Consider the following 26,041-nt stretch of genomic DNA (forward strand, 5'->3'; position numbering starts at 1 on the left):
CTAGGGAGGCAGAGGCAGGAGGATTTCTGAGTTCGAGGCCAGCCTGGTCTACANAGTGAGTTCCAGGACAGCCAGGGCTATACAGAGAAACCCTGTCTCGAAAAACCAAAAAAAAAAAGAAAAAAAANAAAAAAAAAAAAAAAAGACTTCATTTAAGAATCCATTGTGTCTGGAGTCCCACTCTTCTGATTCATTTCTTGATGCTACAATTTTATTTGCTTGTTTGGAGGCAGCTTATTCTGTAAATTAAGCTGGCCTGGAACTTGCCCTATAGTCTGGGCCAGCTTCAGACTTGTGGAAATCTTTCTGATTCACCCTTCTGAATACTGGGATTGGGACAGAGGAACACAGGTTTAAGGCTATGTAGCAAGACCCTGACACCCCCACCCTGGGGCAGAAGGAAGCATCCTGATTAGTAACAGTAGGCTTTGAGTATTGAGGAAGTTACAGGTTTATACATAATAGTTAATAACAGTAGGCTTTGAGTATTGAAGTTGTGGGTTTATACATAGGAATTAATGGCAGTAGGCTTTGAATATCGAGGAAGTTATGGTTTATCCATAGTCAGAAATCCCCTGACACACCTGGCCATTTGCTTATCAAACTCCAGAGCTCTTACTCATGTACTTCCTTCTTGCAGATATAGTATTTATAAAGAAGATTGTTCTTCTTTCATTAAAGGGGAATTTCTCTTCTTTAGAGAAACAAGTTGTTTTAAAAAACAAAAATTTTCTGGGTGCGGTGGCGCACGCCTTTGATCCCAGCACTCTGGAGGCAGAGGCAGCAGATCTCTGGAGTTAGAGTCTAGCTGGTCTACAGAGTGAGTTCCAGGACAGCCAGGGCTATGTAGAAAGACCTTGTCTAAAAGAAGAAAAGAAAAGAATATAAAACTTAGATTCTAGACTGTTAAAAATATCTTTTTGTCATTCTTTTTAAGTTGAACTAACTTGGAGCCAAAAGTTAATACAAAAACACAAGCATGTTTAGGTCAGTATCACTTGGATTCTGCCCATTTCGGCTGGGAAGTGAGGAACCAAGTGGCACACAGACTTTAGATCAACCCGCGCTGTGTGATAGTCCCACTTAGGGACTACCTTCATTCTTGAGACAGGGAAGCATATTTTAAAAAGGAGGAGGAGCCTGTTAATACCCTATTTTTAAGGACTGTGAAAAGATAATCTAAATATTTTTCTTAGTGCTACATTATATACATGGATAAAGAGTACAGGCTGTAAGTGATCATTTAGAGAGTCTAGTGACAGATCCAGAGCCCTGAAGGCCTAGCAGGACTAGACCGTACAAGTGTCCTAGGCTGCACAAGTGACATGGGCTTATTCAGAGGTTCAATAAATACATTATTCGTACATCAGGTTCTCAGTTTTTGAAGTACTTTTCTTTTTGATTTTATATTAACTTAATACTTTCGTGAAGCTTAATACTTTCCTTCTAAACCTCTGACGTTAAATAGAGGGAAACTGAATTTGAAATCCAGCATAAAGAAACTGGTGGTGGTTTTGTTGACCTCCTTGTGGATTTGAAGGTCAGGGAAATCTAGGTGGTCCTTTCTGAAGGGAAATGAAAATTTTACTGAACAACCAAAAGCATTCACAAGAATAAATAATTATTTTGCTTTACCCCAGAATTCAAACATTAGATCATAGTGTTTCAGTGTCTCTGAATCATTAGACAATTTTGCCTTCTTCCTGAGTAATTAAGGTTTAACTTTCAAGACCATCTCTAGTAAGAGACTTAAGTCATCCCCCAAAACACCCGCAATGTTGTTGCCTTGGTGAAAATCAAACTCAGGGCCCGGGGTGTGCAAGGCAAGGAACAGCCTCCTCAACATTTTTTTAAAAAATATTTCTAGGGGCTGGCGAGATGGCTCAGCAGGTAAAAGCACTGACTGCTCTTCCAGAAGTCCTGAGTTCAAATCTCAGCAACCACATGGTGGCTCACAACTGTCTGTAACGAGATCTGACACCCTCTTCTGGTGTGTCTGTAGACAGCAACAGTGTACTATGTATTTATAATAATAAATCTTTGGGCCCCAGCGAGCAGGGTTAACTGGAGCGAGCAGGACCGACTGGAGCAAGCAGAAGTCCTAAATTCAATACCCAACAATCACATGAAGGCTCACAACCATCTGTACAGCTACAGTGCACTCATATACATTAAATAAATAGATAGATAGATAGATAGATAGATAGATAGATAGATAGATAGATAGATCTTTAAAAATATTTCTAAAATATAAAATATCAACTTAAAATTACAGTATCAGAGCTAATCCAAAGGTATCAATTACTACTAAATATCCAATAGGGAGGAAACCAGTATCTTAGAGTTGAAGATAAAAGAACATCCTTTTCCCCCAAATTGGGAAGGATATTAAAGCATATATTTGGATGTAAGAATTAAACACATCTGAAATAACACTCATAGAACTTTCTTTATAGTATGGCAACCTTTGGAATTTAGGGAAGTTGAAATTGTGTAAGTCATTCTGATAAATGCATTTGCATGCTTGGTAGCCAAAAGAATCTGTATATAGCCACAGGGGAGGAAATAAAGAAGTTGGATAAGCATACACACTCTGAATTGTATTTCACTGTGCTTTAGTAATCTGATGTCTTAGGAACTAGGAGTGTCCTCTGAACAACTCAGACTTACCCTGCGATGACATTTTGGTAGTAGGCAGATGACTTTTAGATCATGCATTCATCTACCTTGTAATCGGTGTCACAGAGTGTAGACACCTGGGACCGGAGAGGTGATTCGGCAGTGAGGAGCCCTGACTTGATTCCTAGCACCCATAGGGCAGTTTACTGTAATCCCAGTTCCAAGAGATCCAACGCCTCTTCAGGCTTCCTTAGGTACTGTGTATAAGTGATACACACACACACACACATATCATGCACATAAGACAATAAGAATTAAGAAGAAAATATAAAAATTTAATATTGCACTGCTCCCCTCTGCTGTTCATTCCAGGCTACACAAGTCTTAGATCTAGTGTACTGTGGGCATGGGTACGACACTGTATGTAAAATAATAGGATAGGAGAATTTTCTTCAATATTTTCTTATTTTAGTGTAATCAACTATGGTTTGGGGGCTCTGAAGAGTAAAAAATAATAATAATAATGTGAAAATCTCTTAGCTTGACTTTGTCAGATCTTTATACATGAGGGACTCAAGGTACACTCATGGAAATAAACAAGTATATTAGCAGACTGGGTATCCGCTTTTTCTACTCTGTGTCTTTGACCTTGCTTGGGTTTCTTACAACCCCAGCACACTTGCTCCTTGTGCCTTGACTGGGTAACTTTCCTTCTGTCTATCTCTGTTGGGTTACTCCTTCTTCCCCACCCATTTCTTATCGCCATCCCTGCACCTCCTTTTCTTATCCCTCAGTGCAGCTGGACTGCTTCCTGCCCACCCAGTCTCCTCCCATGCCAAGAAAACAGACACCATAGAACAATTATACCAAGCAGTCACAGAAAGAACATATAAACACTCATAAGAAGCTTCTTGTTGTACTTTTGGTAGTAAAATAACTTTACTAAAGAATATACATACATTGGCATTCCCTAACTTATCTAACATAGATTTGCATACATTTTAACAGTTTGTATATTTGTAAACCTACAAACACGGGGTTTAAAAGGTTCTCTGTGATTGTTACAGTTATCCCCTTTTCTGTAATTTCATTTTGCAAATCTGATATACAATACGCATCAAAACATCAGACCCCTCTGCCCTCCTTTGACAGCATTTTTGCGTTCTCTGTCATGACTGTGTACCTCCAATATGAGTGGAGACATACAGCATTTGTCTTTTGGGGGCTGGCCTTTTATATGTGACATGATGTCCTTGGGGTTCATCTGTGTTACAGTCCATTACAGAATTTCCTTCCATTACGTGTACCTGTGTACTTCATTATGTTGGTCCAGCCACCCACTAGAAGACCCTGGGTTTCCCTCTACCTCTTGACCTCTGTGACTAGCGCTGTTATGAGTCTTTATGTCTTGAAATATTTATCTCTTCAACCCTGTTTTACTAGACCAGTGGCATGTTTTGCTGGGCAGTTTGATATTAATATACATGTTTTGGCTCTCTTTTTTGTCCTTGTGTTTTACTTTGATTTCTAATAATTTTGTGCAATTATATCAATTTCCCTGGACCTGTCAAAACCATTCTTATCTCCATTATTTTTAACACCGTCACTTGATTCTTGCCTGCAGTTTCCATTTCTCTGCCAAAATTCCCAATCTGATAGAGCTTGGTGTCTCCTCTTCTAGTAAGACTTCAGGCGGCCATTGGCCTTCCTTCCTTAGTATGCCTCGCACCTCTGAGTAAGAGCCTGTGTATGCTTCCCCTTTTGACATTTAGTACTCTTTGGTACACATTGCAACCTATTGAATGTTAAATATTGCATAAAAAGTAATAGTGGCTTAGAGCAGTTGTCCCTTTTATCCATGGGGGATTGGTTCCAAGACCTTTTGTCAGTACCGAAATCTGTGGGTCCTCAAGTCTCTTACTTATGTCAAGTTGAATAGTATTTGTGTATTTATCCCTCTGTACACTTAATTTTAGATGAGGTTGACTCATGTAGAATATATGCTATATAAGTAGTTCACACTTTATTCCTTAGAAAATAATAAGTCTGTTTATGTTCAGTACAAAGTAATTTTTTTTCCTTATCTTTCCAGCCAGTGGTTGAATGAGTCCACAGATATAGGATCCATAGATATGGAAGGCCAGTTACTGCATTTTACCCTCTACTTGTGCATGACTTGTGTTAGTTTAGGAGTTCTGTCATTCTACCCAGGGTTTAAACTAGATTTGGGTTTTGTTTATACTGTCACCCACCTCTAGTATTAGCTTGTGCTTAGTGTCAGTGCTGAGTTGCTGGAGAGATTTTTTTCCCACAGTTCCTGATACCTCCTTTTTGGTTTGTCTTATACTTCATCCCTTCCACAAGTGGAAGTTGCGGTCAGCTTTACATTAAGGACACAACTACCTTCTAGTAGCAGGTGAATTCTCTCTTGTTGTTGGAGGGTCTTCATGGGAGTTTCTTACCCCTCTTCAAGACTGGAGACCCTAACCCTAGACTGTTTTCTGATCTAGGGCATAGAGATTTGTCTCTTGTTGCTCAGCTATAATAAATAGGTCATCGCCTATGTGCAGAGGGCTAGAGGTAACAGTTTGAGATTATCTTGTCCAGGAGACTAAGCCTAGGTGGGCTTTATAGGCTTCACACACTGAGGGCGTGTCCGTTCATCCAGGCCACCTTTGTCCCCCTCTCTTTCCAGTCTCTTACCCATGCTGCTTCTGATAGAAGATGAGCTTGCAGGAAAGTACAACACCTCTGTCCAAGTGTGTGCCTCCCCGCTCTTAGAAATGCTCTTTTGTTTTTGTTTTTTGATTTTTGGATAGGATTTATCTGTATAGTCCTTTCTGTACCGAAACCCGCTCTGTAGACTAGACTGGACTTGAACTTGATCTGCCGAGTGCTAGGATTAAACGCGTGTGCCATCACCACCCAGCTAGAAATACTTTTTTAATAGCTTTCTTGCTCATAAACATAATATTCCATGTATATAATCATATAATTACTTTGTTGATGTAGAGAATAAATATATTTACCTGGATTTAACTATAGCATACTGGATATTTTGGTTATGCCTTAAACTTGAGCCTTCTTACATCTAAATAAACAGCAAACTTGAAGATACTAGATGTCCCAGCTAATTTTATGTCAGCTTGACACAAGCCAGAGTCATCTAAAAAGAGGAACCTCAAATAAGAAAATGCCTCCATAAGATCCAAATGTCAGGCACCTTATTTATTTGTTTGTTTATTTATTTATTTAAACTTATTCACTTTACATCCCATTCACTGCCCCTCTCCTGGTCACCCCTTCCCACAATTCTTTCCCCCATCTCCCCACTCCTTCATCTCCCACCCCCTTCTCCTCTGCAAGAGTGGGGCCTCCCTTAGGTATCCCCTACCCTGGCACATCAAATCTTTGCAGGGCTAGGCGCATCCTTTCCCACAGAGTCCAGACAAGGCAGCCCAGTTAGAAGAACACATCCCACAGACAGGCAACAGCTTTAGGGATAGCCCCTGCTCCAGTTGGTCGAGATCCACATGAAGACTAAGCTGCACATCTGCTACATATGTGTAGGAGGCCTAGGTCCAGCCCATGTATGCTCTTGTGTGGTTCAGTCTCTGGGAGTTCCCAAGGATCCAGGTTCGGTTGGTCTTCCTGTGGAGTTCCTAACCCTGTCAGGCCCTCCATCCTTCCCCCTATTCTTCTGTAAGAGTCCCCGAAGCTCCATCCACTGTTTGGCTGTGGGTGTCTGCATCTGTCTGTCTTACCTGCTGAGTGGAGCCTTTCAGAGGACAGCCATGCTAGACTCCTGTCTGCAAGCATAACAGAGTATCATTAATAGCATCAGGGATTGGTGCTTGCCCATGGGATGTGTTTCAAGTTGGACTAGTTATTGGCTGGCTATTCCCTCAGTCTCTGCTCCACAGGGGTGCCTGCATTTCTTGTAGATGGTATAAATTTGGGGTTGAAAGTTTTATAGATGGGTTGGCGTCCCTATCTCTCCACTGGGATTCCTACCTAGAAACAGGAAGTTGCCTCTTCAGGTTCCATATCCTCAATGCTGTGAGTCACAGATAAGATCACCCTCTTTGTCTCTTGGGTACCTCCCTTATCCTGGGTCTCTGTCATGTCCTGGAGATGTCCCCAACCTCCCCACCCCCATTGGTTGCAGATTTCCATTCATTCTCATGGCCATCTGGCCATCTATGTCAGGCATCTTCCTTATTAGTGATCTATGGGGAGGGCCCAGCCCATTGTGGGTAGGGTCACCCCTAGGTTGCTGGTCTGGAGTTCTGTAAGAAAACAGACTGAGCAAGCCATGGGGAGCAAGCCAGTTAACAGCCCCACATGGCCTCTGCATCAGCTCCTGCCTCCAGCTTGCAGCCATGCTTGAGTTTTTGTCCTACCTTCCTTCAGTGATGGACTATAGTGTGAAAGTGTAAGCCAAGATAACCCTTCCCCCTGCACCCCCAACTTCCTTTAGGTCATGGTGTTTCATTGAAGCAAGAGAAACCCTAACTAAAACACTGGAAAATCCTAGGGTAAATGTTGTTGGGCTACTGTAATATATACTTAGATGGTCGTATCTTCTCTAATAAGTACAGTGGTCATGAGTTAGGTTCACTCTAAGGATCTCATTTAAACCCTACTTCTCTAAACACCTCTCTAAATACAGATACCGTGATGACCTAAGAGTCAGGACTTTGATATATAAATTTAGGTTGTGGGGTTATCATTGAATGCATAATAGAAGACCCTGAAAACCTAGTTCACATATAGAGATCCTGCAGGGTGACAAGGCCCACTAGAGCCCCCTGCTACAATGACATGTTGTGTGTCCTTGTTAACCACTAGTCATGTGCAGCTGTGGCTCTTGACTGATTATGTGAAGAGTGCCTAATGAGACTTGAAAAGTAAACTATTAATGTTTTATTAAATAGCCACATGCAGCTAGTGGCTAACATTTGAGTAATGCTTGGCTAATGTTTTTAGTTACCATGGAAAGACTGGAGGATCAGTATAGTTAAGAGATGAGTCCAGTATCACAGACACACCAAATTCTTAATGGACTTTCTACCAATAGAATATAAAATAAAACTGAGAAAAAGAGCATATTAAAATGCCCTCATTCTTTCTCTATAAAGATGGTGTGGTTCATCTTTAAAATGGCATTGTTTCTTGACAAGTAGATCTTAGAAATAAGTCCTTATAGTCATTTTCATTTTTAAATAGGATTGACATTTGCTTATAGCAAAATTTTAAATTAGTTCAACAAGATTTCAGTTATCAGACTGAAGACCCCATTTAAATGAAACACTTCTGGGGGAAAACTGGTAGGTGGTTTTAATAAAAACTAATCCACTTAGAGCTGGTGAATAGTTATATGTTTTTTCTCAGAAAGTCTAAATCTAAAATGTCATTCTACAAAGGGAGAACTTGAAAAGAGTTTCTTTTTTGAGAAAAATAGTTTGCTAAATTGATAGTTTCACTTATTGCTTCACTGTATTGCTTAACTGATAAACTAACTTTAGATTTGCTGTAAAGTTATAGAAACTGCAGTGTCCCCATATAGCCTTTACCACATGTCCCTTAATTATTGCCTTTTATGATTGTGATATAACCGTCAAACCTTGGGAGTCAGCACTATTGCAATACTACCAACCAAGTCTCTGCATTTCACTAACGATCCTTTCTTTTCTGTGTTGTTTCTTTGGCAGTGCTGGGGATCGAACCCAGGCCCTCTCTCATGCTAGGCAAGTGCCTTACTGATAATCTTCACCTGCAACCTCAATGTGTCCTTTGTGTTTTGAAAAACAAGGATCCGACAGTGTATTTTTTCTCCTCTATTCTGGTCCTCGGTCTTTTATTTATATTTATAAAGTGTTTTGATCAATTATTTTGAAGACTATCCTTAAATTTGGGATTATATTGTTTGTTTTTGTTTTAGACTATGTGGTTAACATTTTGAGTTTGTTTGCTTTTTTAAAGACTGTCATTGAAATGATGTGCTGCCCCTCTCTGTCTTGTGAAGGGGGTACGATATGAATATATCTTAAAACTGGCATTAAACTTTAGAAATTTTAATGACAGGAACTGCCTTTTATTTATAATAAAAATCACTACAAAATAGTTCATAAAAGCATATGCCTTGTGATACAAACTGGCATTAACACAAAACCGTTGAGTACATAAAGCTGTGAAAGGCGCCACTACACAGTTTAACCAATCGGAATAAAGTTCAGTAACAAAAAAGAGAAAACAGCAACCAGGGCTACACAGAGAACAGAGAAACCCTGTCTCGAAAAAACCAAAAAAAAAAAAGAGAGAGAAAAAACATTATTTCCTTCCAAACAAAGTGATTCTCCCTTGGAGAGTTAGCAAAGTAATTAGCAAGAATTATCAAGAATTCCCAGTGAATATTATTGCTTTTATAATAGAAGTTATTAGAACCAACTTCTTGATATAGCCTCTTATGAAATAATTTTATTTTAATTATTATAATAAAAATTTTATTGGAACATTTAAACATGCTTTTTTGTTTTTGTTTTTTCAGGACAGAGTTTTTCTGTATAGTCCTGACTGTCCTGGAACTCACTCTGTAGACCAGGCTGGCCTTGAACTTAAACATTCTTAATATACACATATAAATCAGTAATTAAAATCATATACTACCTGTTCCAACCTGTCATGCAAGCATCCTTGTTTGTCCCACTGAGAAAAGAAACTGTACTGGACTTTGATTCCCTTAAACAATATCATACATTGTTAGGTATTATTTTTGGTTTGGGGTATAGTATATATTAATATATATCTGTATCACATTGATCTGTTCAATCATTCTGGTAGAAGTATTTTTTGTTGCTTTAATGTTCGGGGTTGTCTTTGAAAACATTCTTAGACTATAATCCTGGTAGTAGAACTAAATATTATTGTCCATTCAGAAACAGTTCTCGGTGAAGTGATCAAGTATTCTCCTTGTTGCATTTTAGTTCAGCCATCAGCAAACACTGGGAGGCCGAGCTAGCTACTCTCAAAGGCAACAATGCCAAGCTCACTGCAGCCCTGCTGGAGTCCACTGCCAATGTGAAGCAGTGGAAGCAACAGCTTGCTGCGTACCAAGAGGAAGCAGAGCGGCTGCACAAGCGGGTAAGGATGGCCCTGCCAGGACTGGGGTAACTGACGGTTCTGTGGCGAAGGGAAATTTGCATGTAAATGCAGCACATGAACATCGGACATCTTCTGGGGATATTCTTTGGTTATCACAGAATATATATGAGCTAAGTTTCAGCTTTTGCTGGGTCAGACAATATTCTTCACAGTTTAGCTGCGTGCCTTTTGGGAACATCTCTCTTTCAGCTCAGTACTTTAATCTATAACAGGAATAATATATGTCCTCTATAGTTTCTTGAAAGTTAACTGAGATACTTAACTGATAGTTACTTGTAGTAAGTTAAAAATACATTTCCCAGTGCCAGTCAGTGGTAGCACATGCCTTAATCCCAGCACTCAGGAGGCAGGGGTAGGCAGATCTCTTTGTTTCAGGATAGCCAGGTCTACACAAAGAAAACCTGTCTCAAAAAATGAAAAACAATTATAACAAAATACATTTTCCATCCTAGCACAAAGGTGCTTAAAGGTATTCCTAAATACTTGGGCATATATGGTAGGAAGATTTCTTAAGATTGGAAGTTCAAAGCCAGCCTGGGCAACATCCTGTGCAATTCCTATGTATTTAGTGTTTTATGGCATATGATTATACAGACTTATTGATTTGCAGTCAGAAAAATAAACATTTTTAATTATCTTTTGTTTTAGTAATAAAGGAACAATTTGAAAACTATGGGTAGAAGTTTTTAAATAAAAATTAATAATATTAGAGATTTGAAATAGAAAATCAAAAATACAAATATTGCTAATATCAGCAAGAAAAAAATGTCTTAAACTTTCTCTGTATTGGAAACATAGAAATGCATTTAGCTCATAGGAAGCAGATGTCACCAGTGTCCCTTTTCAAAAGGAAACCAAGTTAACGAGCTTGGTAGGCAATAGGGAATGGGCTGATAGCAGAGCAGGGTTGAGTAGAACAGAGCCAAGGTGGCAGACATGTAGGAGAGAGAGGAATAGAGCCTGAAGGACAGACTCAGAACAGGATGGATAGTACCCTTTCCTGTGCATACAGATTAACTTTCAATTTACCACATGAAAAAGTGTGGCTCTCTTTGTAATACATGAATATACTTAGTGATAAGATAATTTTTGTAGTTTTTTATCTCAATGGAAGCCTACCTTAATGGTGGTTAATATCCACCAAAGACCTATCATGTTCCCTTACTGTGTGATCCTTTCCTAGAAAGAAGGTTTGCAGCAGTCTGTTGAATTCAACATTAAAGAATTTATAAAGAGAAGTGCACACTTCCAATTAAGCAGTCTGCATTCTTTGTTTGAGTCTGTCCACTATATATAGTGAGGTTTTATAAAGTTTATATTAGCATCAGCAGTCAGTAGATATCTTGAATTTGTGGAACTGTGAATTTATATATCAATAAATTTAGTTTATTTCATTTTTTTCCAAATCCTAGAAAAAAAAATCCTTTAGCCTCGTTCCACTCAGTCTTTTGAGGTTTCCCTGGAAAGCTTGAAGTGTTTTTAAGGTCTTGTTCATTTGCCAAGATTTCAAACTGCCTTCCTTCTCTATGGCCAGCGCCACCATGGCTCAGTCCTTCCAGTGTCTGGCTTTTCTCTGCCTCCACTGCCACCACCTCTTTAATTCCTTACCCCTATCCCCCACCGCCTACTTCCTGACTCTGTGTACTCAGCTGTGGAGTCCACCAAAGATTTGTGGGAGGTCTATTTGTCATTTAATTCCCCCAGTTTTTAGCTCTTCCAAAATGTTTGAGCTCAGGAAAATAAAGCTGAAAGTTTCCGCTGGAGTATATCAAGCAGTACCTGGCGAGTGCCTTTAGACAGACATGTAAGCCATTGACAGCTAATGTGACTGGTTTAATAGAGTTGGTTGTTTCTGTGTTTTGCTGTTGTCATGTTTGTTGATTTTGTTCACAGGTTTATTTTTTTTAAATCTTTGGGAAAGGTTGTTACTAGCACTGAAAATCTCTTTAAGAGATTTTTAATCAAAGACAACTGCTATATATTAAATAACAAAGAATTTTTTAAGTGTGTGAGCATGTGCGAGTGCATGCAGAATATCTTCCTAGAGTTGTGGGTGAGTTTATGTTGTGGCTCCCATGCTGAGGCTTTGGGGGCTGGACTCAGATTGTCAGGTTTGTGGCAGCTGCTTTGACCTGCTGAGGTATCTTGCCAGCCCATTCCCATCATCATCATCATCATCATTATTAAAATTAGATGTTCCGTTTTGTGAACAAGGGAGAAAAGAACTTTGAGAGCTCCAGCAGAAGGGATTGGCTTTCAGAAGAGAGGTTCTGAGTTGGAAGTTGACTGCCCAAGATCAGAATGGTCTTCAGAGACAGTCTAGTCAAGTCAAGAAGGTAGACATGAACCTGTTTTAATGTCAGGACAAAGAGAGTTGCTTACTGTCAGAAGTGTACATCTTGGCCAAAACAGATATTTAGATAGATTGCAGCCAGTGCTTGAAAGGCCCTAGGATTTTATTCACCATTATGGTCTGGGAATGCAGCCCAATGGTGCAGTGCTTGCTTCACATGGACAAGGCGCTGGGTTCAGTCCTTATTAGTGAAAAGAAAACAAAAAATATTTAGTATTGTTAAAAGCAAAAGACATTGAATGTCATAGGCTGAAGGATTAATTTGTTAGTAGTTGCAGACTCTCTAAGACCACAGTTATAATTGAATTGACAGTAGGCGCATTGCGTTTGTTCAGTCCTAAGCAATAAAGTCTGTGTCAGGAAGTGTATTGATACCTAAGTTGGAGGAAGGTCGGTTGTGAAAGATACACCTCCAGAATGCACAGGGTGATTTGCTGTTTGGAAAGTTGAAGGCACATTGGCTTTATTCTAGTCAAGCAGACCTTGAGAGCATGGCGTCTAAGGCATGGGAAAGGTTGTCTGTAGATGTTTACATGATTTCCTCTTGTATAACTAGAAGTGGAGAACTTTAAGGATACTGACCTTTTCCTGTTATATTAAAAGGGTGTCAAGTGTTCATTTAAAAATTATATTACTTGTAAGCTCTTGGTAAATTCTTTGTGACTGAAAAATTGTTCTCTTTCCCATAAGAGGCAAAGTTGGCATGAAGTCGTTCTAATATCCTAGTTTTTAAGGTATTTTTAAGCATATCTTTCCTTTCAGATTCTCTTGTATTTTGAAAATTTATTTGAAAAGAAAATCCTTACTTCTAAATGTTAGTTTTGAAGACTACAAATGGGAAGAGCAGATGGGCATATCTATACTTTTGGGGGGGCATATCTATACTTGTATACATGTTTTAGGTTTGGGTTTTTGAGACAGGGTTTTTCTGTGTAGCCCTGGCTGTCCTGGACCTCACTGTGTAGACATGGCTGTCCTCGAACTTACAGAGATCCACCTGCCTCTGCCTCCTGAGTTCTGGGATTAAAGGTGTGCATGACTAATATCTGGCTATCTAGACTTGTATAAATTTTAAGGAAGACTTTTTTTTTTAAGGATTTCTTTTATAATGATTTATCACTTGTTTTCCCTAACCTGTCTCTGAGCAGCACAACCCATCTAATTATCTTTTAGTTTTTGCCATTGCCTTAAATATTTATCTTAAAATTTTTATTTTATGCTGAGAATCTAATAGTCTTTTCATATAGTAATTCAGAATTCATTAACATCTCGGGTACTATGACCTAAGCAGGAAGCCTCTGAAATTGCCACTTAATTGAACCTGTACTCTCCTTCACTTGCAGGTCACTGAGCTGGAGTGTGTTAGTAGTCAAGCAAATGCTGTGCACAGTCACAAGACAGAGCTGAACCAGACAGTGCAGGAACTGGAAGAGACACTGAAAGTAAAGGAAGAGGTAGGCCCCACCATTCAGTCCTCCACAGTCCATATAACCGTGTATACAGCATTAGTAGACTCTGTCAGATCTAAAGCACCATCCGGAATAAAGTGAGTTTGTGGGCTTCTTTTTTAAGATAAACTTTCATTGAATATTATAAAGCTTGTTTCTGGTTCTCCTGCTCTTGTTTCTGTTGTTTGTAGTAATTGTATTGAACTATGGTGTTGCCTTTTTATGAGAATTGTGTTTATATAACCAACAGGAAACCATTAGAGATTAAATGAATTTTTGAAAATTCTTACTTTCTTTGGTTTCTATAATCAAAAAGAGCTATTTTACATACCAAGAGAAATTATTTTATCTAAATTTAAAGCTGTTTATTGACTTGCTAAAGCCATCAGATTACATAGGTTGATAAAAATCATTCTGAGATGGGCATATGATATTGTGCCTGTAGTCCCAGAACTAAGGGCTGAGGCAGGAGAATCTTGAGTTTGAAGCCAACATACATAGTGAGTCGCTACATAGTGAATTCAAGGCATAGACTACAGTGTGAGATCCTGCCCCACTCCCAGGAAAGAAAAACAGAAACCCCATTCTGTTTCAGGCAGTGAACTTATGAGGAAACACATCCCTTCTGACTGTCAATAAAGGGTGGTGTGTGTGTGTGTGTGTTTGTTTGTTTTTAATTACTGTTTCCTAAGAACTAGGATATACTTTCAGGGAAAAATTAGTTCTTCCTTCTCCTTATTGTAAATTAATTGTTGTTAAAGATATTACCTTACCTTTTCCAGGAAATAGAAAGATTAAAACAAGAAATCGATAATGCCAGAGAACTCCAAGAACAGAGGGACTCTTTGACTCAAAAACTACAGGTAAGCTAGCCAAGAAGACATTATTGATTTTATACAGAAGAGTATTAGTCATTCTTTCACAACATATGGACTTTTTTGAGCCTTCATTTTTATACATTTTCTTTTTTTTTCCTTCTAGTACCTCTGATTCATGCCTAACATTCATTCTTCTAGACATTCTTTGATTACTTCATTTAGATAGTTTGTAATCATTAGTGGACATTTTTCATTTTTCTTTGGAAAAGTTAAGATACTTTGGAAACTGCTGCTTTTATCATTAAAAGGTACCCTAAATTTAAGGGAAAGCATCTCAAGTGGATTTAATTTAGTTTAGGAAGCTGCTGGTGTTTGTGTGCTGAGCTACTCTCTGAAATCTAGCATTCCTTGTGCCTTAATGAAGCAAAAATTAGTGCTTTTTTCCTTTCTTTGGTCTTAATTAATTTTGTCCACTTTTTCTACATTGGTAACACACTTCCTGGTTCTAATTGACATATGTAAAGGATAACTCAGGGGCTTTTCTCCTGCCCCTTTTATTTCCACAATAAATAACGCAGAGACCTGGTGTTGTATTAAACGCTGCAGGCACTGAGCTGGTCAGGCCTGACCTATTCTAACGCCGCTGTGCTGGCCTGGCCTACCTCCCAGCCATCTTGGTCTTGGCCATCTTGTCTTGTCCTGGCTGCTCCTGCTCCATCAGTGTCCTCGGGGTGACTCCCCTGGCGACCTGCTCAAGGCTAATGCCTCGTCTCTTTTTCTCACCTAAACCTCTCTCTTTCTTTCTCTGGGCACAGAAGGCCTGCCTTAATCTCTCCTGCCCACCTAATAGGCTGATCGGGTCTTTATTGACCAATCAGAAGATGCTAGAGAACAATGTTTTACACAATACTGAGTCAGAAGATGCTTTGTAATAATGACAATAGCAGAATCTAGACGACACCCAGACCTCTGGGTGTAGTACTTAGCATTTGAATACACAGTGCACAAAACCATCCCCAATAGACATACATGTATCCTATGCTGGTGGAAGTTAGATTTAGAAAGATTTTTCAAAATTAATTACTAAGCTGCCTTTGCCAGTTTAAGCTAGTTGCCTCAAGACGGGTTCAAAGGACTTTAGAATAGAAGCAAGAGGATTCATCAAGTGAGGACAATCAAGAGGAACCTAGGAGCTCAGGATTAGGAGGAGGAGCAGTTTATGAGAAGAGTCAGCAGTGTTTACTTGTTGTATACTGCTACTGTGCTATCAGCAATCACAGTACAGTGTGGATGGACCCGAGGCTTGAAGAAAAGTAACTTTGTCTAACCCATATTTTGAATATTATAATTTAAGTTTTAATTTCCAAATTTTAGTATTTGGATATTTCTAAATATCAATGTATTATATGCTTATAAAAATGTTTACTTTTTATTTTTTAAAAATGCTCATCTTGCCAGGCAGTGGTGACACATGCCTTTAATCTCAGTACTTGGGAAACAGAAACAGGCGGATTTCTGAGTTTGAGGCCAGCCTGGTCTACAGAGTGAGTTCCCGGACAGCCAGGGCTACACAGAGAAACCCTGTCTTGGAAAAAAAAAAAAAAATCAAGAAAAAAAATCCTAATCTTACCCTATAGCAAAGCATGTGACATTAGTTTATCTAGTGTTTGCTTAAAGTTTTTTTTTAAATATTTATTTATTTATTTTATGTATATGAGTACATTGTAGCTGTGAGCTGTCATGTGGTTGTTGGGAATTGAACTCAGGGCCTCAGCTCGCTCTGGCCCCACTCGCTCCTGCCCAAGATTTATTTATTATTATATGTAAGTACACTGTAGCTGACTTCAGACACCAGAAGAGGGCGTCAGATCTCATGGATGGCTGTGAGCCACCATGTGGTTTGCTGAGATTTGAACTCAGGACCTTCAGAAGAGCAGTCGGTGCTCTTAACCACTGAACCATCTCTCCAACTCTTCAAGATATTTTTTTTTTTTTTTTTTNGTTTTTTGAGACAGGGTTTCTCTGTATAGCCCTGGCTGTCCTGGAACTCACTCTGTAGACCAGGCTGGCCTCGAACTCCGTAATCCCAGAAATCCGCCTGCCTCTGCCTCCCGAGTGCTGGGATTAAAGGCGTGCACCACCACGCCCGGCTAAGTGACTTTGTCTCATCATTCCTATTGGGATGGAATTGTATGTTGTTCCTGTTGTATATAATAATGATGTCCAAATGAATCCTTTATGTTAATGCTTACTCTGTGATGGTTTTGCTTGAGATGGATTCAAAAGCATTGCTTAGAAGTAGTGTTTTAGATGTTTTATACTAAGAAATGCCCATCGGGAGAGCAGGGTATCCTCTGAGTGTCAGTCTCCCCTGGTAAGCAGTAAAGGGAGTAGCTCACTTGTATCCATTTCTACCTATCTTCTGCTGCTTGGGTTAAACCTGGGCTTTTGGCATAGTGCAGGTTGGGTAGGCTGCCACTGAGTCTTATTCTAGGCCCCGCTTCTCTCCCCCCACTGTCTTAAGTTACAGTTTTTCCATCATGAGTAAAACTGAACAATTTTCCATGTTTATGGCCATGTACCATTTTTATAGATCTTTAAACTTTTTAAGCTTTGTGTGTTTATATATAGAGTGTGTATGTGAAGCTCAGAGGACAACTTTGTAGAGTTTGTTCACTTTCATCTTCCTGTGGGTTCTTCAGACTGAAGGCTCTCAAGTTTGTGCAGCTGACACCTGCTGAGCTGTCTGACCTGCCCTGTCTGTCTGTCTGTCTGTCAGTCATCTTCATACATCTTTGGGTGCCAGTTGAGCTTTTACCTTCAGAGTAGGAGGGCTGGCTCCGGACAGTGACAGCGCATGCCTTCAGTCCTGGCATGTGGGAGGAAAGGCAGGCAGAGGCAGGCAGATCTCTCTGAGTAGAAGGCCAGCCTGCTCTACAGGGTGAGTTCCAGGACAAAAGAATACAGAACTCAACCCTCAAGCTGCCAGGTCTTCCTGTGCCTGGCTTTTCCCTGTGGGAGGTCTTAGCTCAGATGTTATCTCCTCCCAGTCGCACTGTTCATATCCCTAAGTGCCCCTCTCCCAGTGTGCTTTGTGTTCGGTCCCCATGCTTCATTCCCACATTGTACTGACCACCATTTGAAATGCTCGTTTGCTCCAATGTATTCTGACTTTTCTATTTTGACATGTTAGAGAAAAGCTGCAAGAATAAGTCAGTTATATGCCTTTCCCTTTCCCAGCTTTAATAGTTTTACCCTATTTGTTTTATCATTTTGTAGTGCCACCTCCCACTCTCCCTCAGTCCCTCGTTCTCTCTCTCTTCCCCTTTCACATCCATCCTGCCTTCTCTGTCACTCTCTGTATGTATGGCTCTCTTCTGAACTGCTTGAGAATAAGGACACATGTGATTTTCCCTGTAAATGCTCTATTGCTTTTTTCTAAAACTGAAGATGTTCTCTTATATAACCACCAAAATTATTTATCCATATACCTTAGTCAAATGCTTATAATTATCTTAATCTTCTTTATAGCAAATTTACAAATTGTTTTTCCACCCAGCACCCATCCATTCCAGGATCAGGTGTCTGTCTGGTGTTCTGTCTGCTTTTCTTGGGGAGCCAGCTTTGGCCAAGAAGAGGCCTTCAGTCTAGATCCTGTCCTCTTCATGGCCGTGTCATTCTTTGAAGAGCTTCACATTGCAGAGCCAGTGGATATTCCAGACTCATCTCACAGTTTCTCATCCATGGTCCTAAAATGAGCTATTTTTCTTGCTCCATTTCCTTCTGTGTGTGTGTGTAGTGTGTGTGTGTGTGTGTGTGTGTGTGTGCATGGTTTTACTGTGTATAGATGTGCATACACGTGTGGAGGCCTGTGGTTGCTATCAAGAATATGTCCTGCATTGCTTTCCAACTTCCTCATTGAGGCAAGGTCTCTCAATAAAGCACACCCATCTAGGCTTGCTAACCAGCTTGCTCTGGTAATTCCCTGTCTCAGACCTTTTAAGGATGGAGTTAAAACTATCTGTCTCACTACCCTGCATTTATTTACCCTGGGCTCTGGGGATTCAGGCTCGACTCCAGCCTCTCACCTATGAGTGTTTTAGCCATTGAACCTGGCATGGGCACTGGGGATTGAGCTCTGTTCTTGACTCCAGTCCTTCTTCCTAGATCTCCTCATAGTTAGCTCTCATCACGTGGGCCTGATGTTGTGGCACCTGAGTTCTGGACAGGCAAATTCAAATCAGCACTCACTACCAGTCACGACTCTCTTACATCCTTACGTTTTTTATATGACACTTAAAATTACTTACTCATGGGCTGGAGAGATGGCTCAGCAGGTTAGAGCACTGACTGCTCTTCCAGAGGTCCCAAGTTCAATTCCCAGCAACCACATGGTGGCTCACAACCACCGGTAATGAGATCTGATGCCCTCTTCTGGTGTGTCTGAAGACAGCTACAGTGTACTCATATAAATAAAATAAATAAATCTTAAAAAAAAAATTACTCATTTTTAAAATGTTAACTTAAGTGAATTGTGCTTTGCCTACAAGTATGTCTGTGCACCACATGTGTGTACCTGGTGCCCCTAGAGTCCATAAAAGGACTAGAGTTAGAGATGATTGTGAAATGTCATGTGTGTGCTGGAATCAAGCCCATGTCCTCTGGAGGAGCCGCCAGAGCTTTTACTGCGTGTCCCTGCTCCAGCCTTTATGTCATTTCTGAGAAGTCTTACTCCAGTTGTGGTTCTCTTGCCTTGATATGGTTTAGGCTTGGTTTGCTTGAATGCTATGAGGACTTCTTTTTCTTTTTTGGTTTAAAAAGTTAGATTTACCAAGATATTTCTCAAAGTGATTGTTGAAAGTCATTTTTTTTCCCAAGTATTAGTTGGCCATTTTAATTTCCTTATCCAGCTAGGTGTGGTATACATCCTTAATCCTGAGAGCAGCATATTTCTATGAGTTCAAGGTTACCCTGGTCTGTGTCACAACGTACAGGCCATCTAGGGCTACATAATGAGACCCTGTGTTAACAGTAACAGTGTATATCCAAGACCTTCATCTCCAGGTTCCTTTAAGGTCTGAGCTCAGTGGCAGAGAGCCTCACTTCAGTTTTTCTAGACATCTCCAGTGCCAAAAAAGTTAGTAAAACATGTCACACATGGAATTTAAGTATTTCTCCTTATTATTTTTCCTCTGCAACATATCTAATACTCATTTTCTGGTTTTCCCTACTTTATTTTGCTTTTATTCTCTTGAAATTTTGTATATAATTAAAGAATAATAACTGAATTTATAAGTGTGAGTAAAAACTATATTTGTTTTGATTTGATTTACCTTATAATTCGATTCTGGTGGGGTTTCCAATTTTTTGTTTGTTTAGTTTTCTTGTGTTTTTTTTCACCAATTTAATTAACTCTCCCATTTTTCAGTGTATTTCCGTAGCATCCTTATTTTTGTTATTGTTCAGTTTTTTTAGGTTTATTTGTTTTTATTTTGTTTCTGGGTGTTTTGCCTTCATGTTCTGCCTTTGTATCATGTTGTAGTACCCTTGAAGCCCAGAAGAAAGCATTGAATACTCTGGAACTGGAGTTACGTACTTCTGTCAGCTGCCATGTAGGTTCTAGGAACTAAACCCAGGTCCTCTGGAAGAGCAGCCAAGTGCTCCTAACCTCTTGAGCCATCTGTCCAACCTTGTGTCCCTAGTTTGGGGTGCTCAATTCAAGCTCCTTTTTGAATACCTTTATATAAACTTTAATCCAGCATGGAATATTATGTTAAGAATTTTTTTTCTGCTTCATAGTTGGTTTCAAGAATTTTTTTCGTTTTACTGAGTTTTTAGTATTTCCTATTGATTATGTTTATAAATGATTCCTGTATCTTTGCATTTTTTGGACAGAATGGCAGTTTAAGGTGATTTATAAACTCATAGTTCAAAACACCCTCTTCTGAGGAGCAGTAGGAGATAGCTTGTGTATGTTTCAGTGTTTTAATTTTCCTTTATATAACAAGAGCTTAAATTTTCTGTCTTGTTTCTTTGCCCCTCGTTGTTCCTAGAGACTCCTTGTCTTTTGTCCTCTCCTGAAGAGGCATTGCTTTGCAAGACTGCCTCACAAGTTTCATGTGGTTATCCTTCAAATGCAGGTCTGTTCTGTCCAGCCCAGCTCTTGTTCCTCTGTACCAGCCCTATCCTCCCTCTGTGACCCTGGAAACAGACCTGCAGACACTGTTACAATCTCCGATGCTTGTGGTGTTCTCCGTCTTCAGGGAAGTTGAAGTCCTGACATTTGTACAGCTTTATCCTCAGTGTGTGCTCCTGTGGTTTGTGGAGGATGGCTGGCATATGTCAGTGTTCAAACCTTACTACTTTGTCCACTCAGAAACAGCTTCTACTTCCTTATTGCCAATATCTTCTTTCTAGAGAGCATACTGCATTAAGTAAGGACGATTTTACTCATGCTGAATATCTTATTCCTAGTGTCTACTAATGATGCCCAACAACTAATTGTTAGATAACATCTTCAAAATACATGCATTTCTTTTATGCATTTTTTTCTGTGTAGAAATGAGTTAATGATGCTTCTCTTGTTGATTAAAATATCCTGATATGTGTAAATGTTAATAGTCTACTATAATATTTATCTTAAGTGCATACTTGATATCTTAAGTATAATCTGTGAAGCAGATGTCAATAAGACAATTTTTGTATGGCTTTTATTTAGATTGAATGGTATAAGATTTAAATGTAGTGAAAATTAAATATACCTGGTCCCATTGGATATAGTTTGAATATGTAATTTTTTTTAAAAAAAAAATCTCTCTATTTTGAGTCAAAGGATTTTGAGATTCTGTTTTTGTTTTTTGTTTTTGTTTTTGTTTTTGGTTTTTTTTATGTGCACCATGAAATTGGTGGCCCTTGTGTGCCTTAAAGATGAGGAAATTAACTGGCAATAGCAATGGTAGAAGGCAAGCCTGGGGAGAGCAGCAAAGGCCAGAAGGAGACTGGCGAGTGCTGGCTGCCACTTCAGTCATACTAGTTGGCCCCTGTTCTCTAGGTTATCTATTCTTACCTAGAACATATTCTCCCCATCTAAAAATAGGTCACAGCCCTCTGTATAGTGCGAGTGCTGCTACATTACATTTCCCACAGAGGCCTGCCTTGGAGTAGGACATTCATCTAAAGAGTATAGTGCTGCTTTAACAACTGAAGAAAGAGTGTTTTGTGAGGTTCCATTTTAAATATTTGGATGTTACATTGGGTGGAGAAGAGAAGAGAACAAAGGGCCTTTCATTTCTAAGGGACGCTGTAGAGGGCAAACTGGGCAGTGGCTGTGAGCTGGGCATGATGGGGAGTGACGTTCAGTCTATTTCTGTAGCTGGAAACATTCAATCCTTAAGCTTGTTGAAATGCAGAAGAACACTCTGCAGTCATGAGTGCAATTTTCACATTTGATCACAGGACTTCTTCCTCCCTAATAGTTTACAGCCTCTATGGATTTAGCTTCTAAATTTATTAATATTAATTTCAAAATTTTTATTAGATGTCTTCACTTTGCAGATTATTTGAAGACTGATTAAAAACATGCGTGACTAACACTGAAGTGGCTAACATGGAGTAGCAAACACTTTGAGATTACACTGGACCTTTATACTCTTCACTTAGAAACTGTAGCTTTTCTATTTCCCTCTTGATTCTTCTACATATTGCAGCTCATCTAAGCATGCTATAATGTCAAATCACATGGTTATATTCAGGATTATCAATTGTTACTTTCTTTAATGTTTTCAAATCAGTTTACCCAAATCTTTTTCTCAAGACTTCAACATTTTAATTACATTTATATATTTATTATATGTGTGTGCCACAGTGAAATGTAAATTTCCACTATGTATGTATGGTATATGTGTGTGTGAGTGAATGAGTCAAGGTCTCACTGTGTAGCTATGGGTATCCTGAAACTCACTCTGTAGACCAGGCTGACCTTGATCTCACAGAGATCCATCTGCCTCTGCTTCCCTAGTACTGGGTTTATGAGTGTGCAATACTACACCCGGCTTAGGTTGTGAGTTTTGGAAACAAGAATCTTTACCTGCTGAGCATCTTGCTAGCTCTAAACTCTTATTTTTGAGAATATTGTGAAAAATTAATATGGAGAAAAAAGCATTCCTAATTCAAACACCAGAATTCTTTCATTTACATCTTTATTTCTATGTGTATGAATGTTTTGTCTACATGCATATTTATGTACCACATACATGCAATGCCTGTGGAGGCCAGAAGATGGCATTGGATTCCCTGGAACTGGAGTTACAGATGGATGTGCGCTGCCACATGGGTGCTGGGAATTGAACCCTGGTCCTAACAGCCAGTGCTCTTAACTGCTAAGCCAACTCTACATTTGATTTTTAAAGTTTAAGCTAAATCATTACTCATGTAATTTTGGTTTTTTTTTTTTTTTGGATTTGCTTCATTATATAGTATTTGTCATACTTAGAAACAGTGTTAAAGGTTATAATAATTCCTAAATAATTCTTAGTGTGCTAGAATTTAGACACTATGAAAATTTTAAACATTTTGTGTTGTCACAAAATTTTGCTTTCTTTTTGTCATTTCTCTCTTTCCTGGATTGTCAGCATAGAATTGTCAGCTTTATACTTCTGTTACATACAGTTACTGTATCAATGCATTTTATTTTCTAGAGTTGAACAGTTATATTTTCTTAAACATACATTCCTTTGATCCTGACTATGAGATCAGGATCAGTACAAGACAAAGTTGCAATCTCATTTTAGGGAGTTGCTTCCTTTCTAACTCTTAGAGTTACTGACTGGTTAGAACTTACTTTCTCCTTGTCTCTGCCTACCCTCTTCTGATTTCTCAGTTACGTAGGAGTAGCAATAAAATGGAGATGTCCATAATCCTCAGGTTGGGTGTGACATACATGGCATGAAGCAAACAGAGGAGCAGTGGTTTGCTGTTGATGGGAAGTCAGAGGTATCATAGTCAAGCTGTGGCTTTCTGAGATGGCGGGATACGCAGCTCCTTAAATTATATGAAGTTGAACATCAGAGGCACAACCTGATTGTCAAACTTACAGGAAGACACTAGGAACAGTAGGAATGCATTGTCATCTGAAGAATGAGCTGACATGTATGTGTGTGTTATACTTTTCTTTCTGAAGGAAGTTGAAATTCGAAATAAAGACCTGGAGGGGCAGCTGTCTGACCTAGAACAGCGCCTGGAGAAGAGCCAGAAGGAACAAGAGGCTTTCCGCAGTGACCTGAAGGCACTCTTAGAAATTCTGGATGGAAAAATATTTGAACTAACAGAATTACGAGATAATTTGGCCAAGCTACTGGAATGCAGCTAAAGAGAGTGAAATTTCAGTGCCAATAGATGGAGAGATGCTGTCTGTGCCAATAGATGAAGAGATGCTGTCTGTCTTCCTAGGACTGTTTGGGCTCCGTACCAAGATTGCACAAAATTTTTTGAATATCATTCCTCCAGGAGGAGGGTGTTTTGAAAATTGGAATTGTATATTTCAGTATAAATTTTAGAATTTAGCTTATAACTAGTTGGGGAAAAAAAAGACATGAAAAACTTGAACTACAAATTACCTCCATATATATTGGCCATAGTTAACCAGAAAGTTATAAGTAGACACTTTAATGCAATCTTTTCCCCCTGATATTAGCCAATGGGAGAATTAACAATGTCTGGGTCCCTTCTCTTTTTGTTCAACACAGTGAAGATTATCTGCTTTTTAAATTTATTTATGATATCTACAGCTGTGTTTTGTGCAAAAACTTAGTAATGGAAGCCCTGTCTTTGTTGTTATCAGAATAATTTCTCAGGATATTTTTTCGCTGCTGAGAAAGGGCCATTACCAATTAATCCTTGCCAGGAGTTGGGGAGCTATGCCTCTAATTGGGACTCGCTATCAGTGAGTGTCTGGAGTTCTTCCCTTTTTGTGCTGGGAGTGCTTTCACTCTAGTGACTGCTCTGGCACACTCTGCTATCTCCAGTCTTGTCTGTTGTATAGTTTACTTTCCATATTGATTCCATGTATTTATGAGAAGATACTGTCTCCCATTTTATTATACATTTTAAAGCCAGCTAAACAAAGGCAGCTGAGTCCCTCAGATATCTTTCTTTTTAAATTTATAGTAAATTTGACACACAGAACTGAAATACAACAGTCCATCCTTGACGGTTTAGTCTAGCAATGTTAAGTATACTTACAGAAAATATGCAGTTACATTTATTTATATATTTGGCAAGAAATCTTTTCTGAGTGATCAATGCATTTCAATTTATGAAAAATAATGGTTAGGGGGCACTGTTTATTATAGATAATTTTAAGGTATATAACTGTTTTCAAGGACGGCCACTTCCACCTAGCAGCCAAGCAGAGGACTGTATCTAAATTGTGACTGTGGCAGGTGGGTCTTCACAGAAACCATGTCTGTATTCAAACTTCACAAGGCAATATTTTGAACTGTTAACTAGGCATTTCAAAATAGGAAATACCTTCAACAGGCTCTTCTCCAAGAGCAGGTTTTACTGTTGTTTTGATGTAATTTTAAGACATTTAGCAAACATGCATTTCTTTATATGATACATTTCTTTCACAAAACAATTTAAAAGTAAGCCAAGTGCTGTCTGCTCTGCGAGTAGGAATTGCATCAGAATACGTATATCTTGCTGTATAATGCCTGTGATAATGAAGAGGGTTCTTTTTAGTGTATGCTCGAGTACCTAACTCTGGAGTCAATGAATGCACTGAATTTTTTTTTTTTGTTTGTACCCCAAATGAATTGTTAAATACAAATTAAGCAGATTAACCCATTTTTTCCACTCAAACAGAATCTTTAGTACGAGTTTTGTTTTATATTTATGTGTATGTATGTAAATACATACATATTAATTTATATTAGAGTTAAAAATAAATTGTTTGTTTCTAAAGATAGTTTCTACAATAAGGTGTCTCTGACACATGTGTATCAGACACTGGACCACCATGTATTCTCTGTGCTATTCCATCATGCCTGTCACCTCCATCAACCTTAGGGTATTTTCCTTACCTGTCTATTATAGAAAGAATCATTTAGGTACACATGCTCAGAGCTGAGATACTTCTCTGATAAATCAGGTAATAAAATTTATTTGATGGATAGAATTTTGAAAACATATGATTTTATCTATGAGTTTCTGAATATCAAAGAATACCAGGTTTTCATTTAAATAGAGGACTAACACTAGGGATCAGGGGATTTAGTTATGAAGAGTTTAAAAAAAATCTTAAAAAAAAACACAATATAAGCTGTTGATATGGTAAGCGAATTATTTTAATGATGTAATAAAATATTTTTAAATTTTGGCATAGTGATCACTTAATGGGAAAATAACTCACCAAAATGTCTCCACTTGAATTGTACTGATAATGTGAGGCATATGTGTAATTCAATATATACATATACCTATATGTATATACAGAAATTATTTTTAATATTTTCCTACTGCTGTGAAATTTAAAATTGGAAAATTTTGTGAGTGTTTTCCATGTCCAATAGAGCCTAACTATTTCTTTTTTTAGTAACTTAACAATCTCTTGAGGGCTGCACCTATAAATTCCCAGCTTG

At 38.8% G+C, this 26,041-nt stretch overlaps 1 protein-coding gene across 5 annotated transcripts in view; it reads left to right on the forward strand.

The window, feature by feature from the left end:
• The window catches only part of Homer1 (homer scaffold protein 1), a 105,776-nt gene that overhangs the window by 77,929 nt on the left and 1,806 nt on the right, over positions 1-26,041 (forward strand). For 2 of the 5 annotated variants that reach the window (XR_003844809.1, XR_003844810.1), the window contains exons 6-10: positions 8,334-8,369; positions 9,606-9,762; positions 13,480-13,590; positions 14,367-14,447; positions 23,581-24,841. Coding sequence is in view for 3 of the 5 variants with exons in the window: in XM_021208237.2 (XP_021063896.1) it covers positions 8,334-8,369; positions 9,606-9,762; positions 13,480-13,590; positions 14,367-14,447; positions 23,581-23,769 (574 nt within the window). In the remaining 2 variants the exon portion in view is untranslated. Of the gene's footprint in view, positions 1-8,333; positions 8,370-9,605; positions 9,763-13,479; positions 13,591-14,366; positions 14,448-20,542; positions 20,717-23,580; positions 25,779-26,041 lie in introns of those variants that run through there. The other 3 variants (XM_021208237.2, XM_029544112.1, XM_021208236.2) reach the window with 3 other exon arrangements.

This window comes from Mus pahari, chromosome 11 (assembly GCF_900095145.1).
Source record: "Mus pahari chromosome 11, PAHARI_EIJ_v1.1, whole genome shotgun sequence".
Classification (NCBI taxonomy): Eukaryota; Metazoa; Chordata; class Mammalia; order Rodentia; family Muridae; genus Mus; species Mus pahari.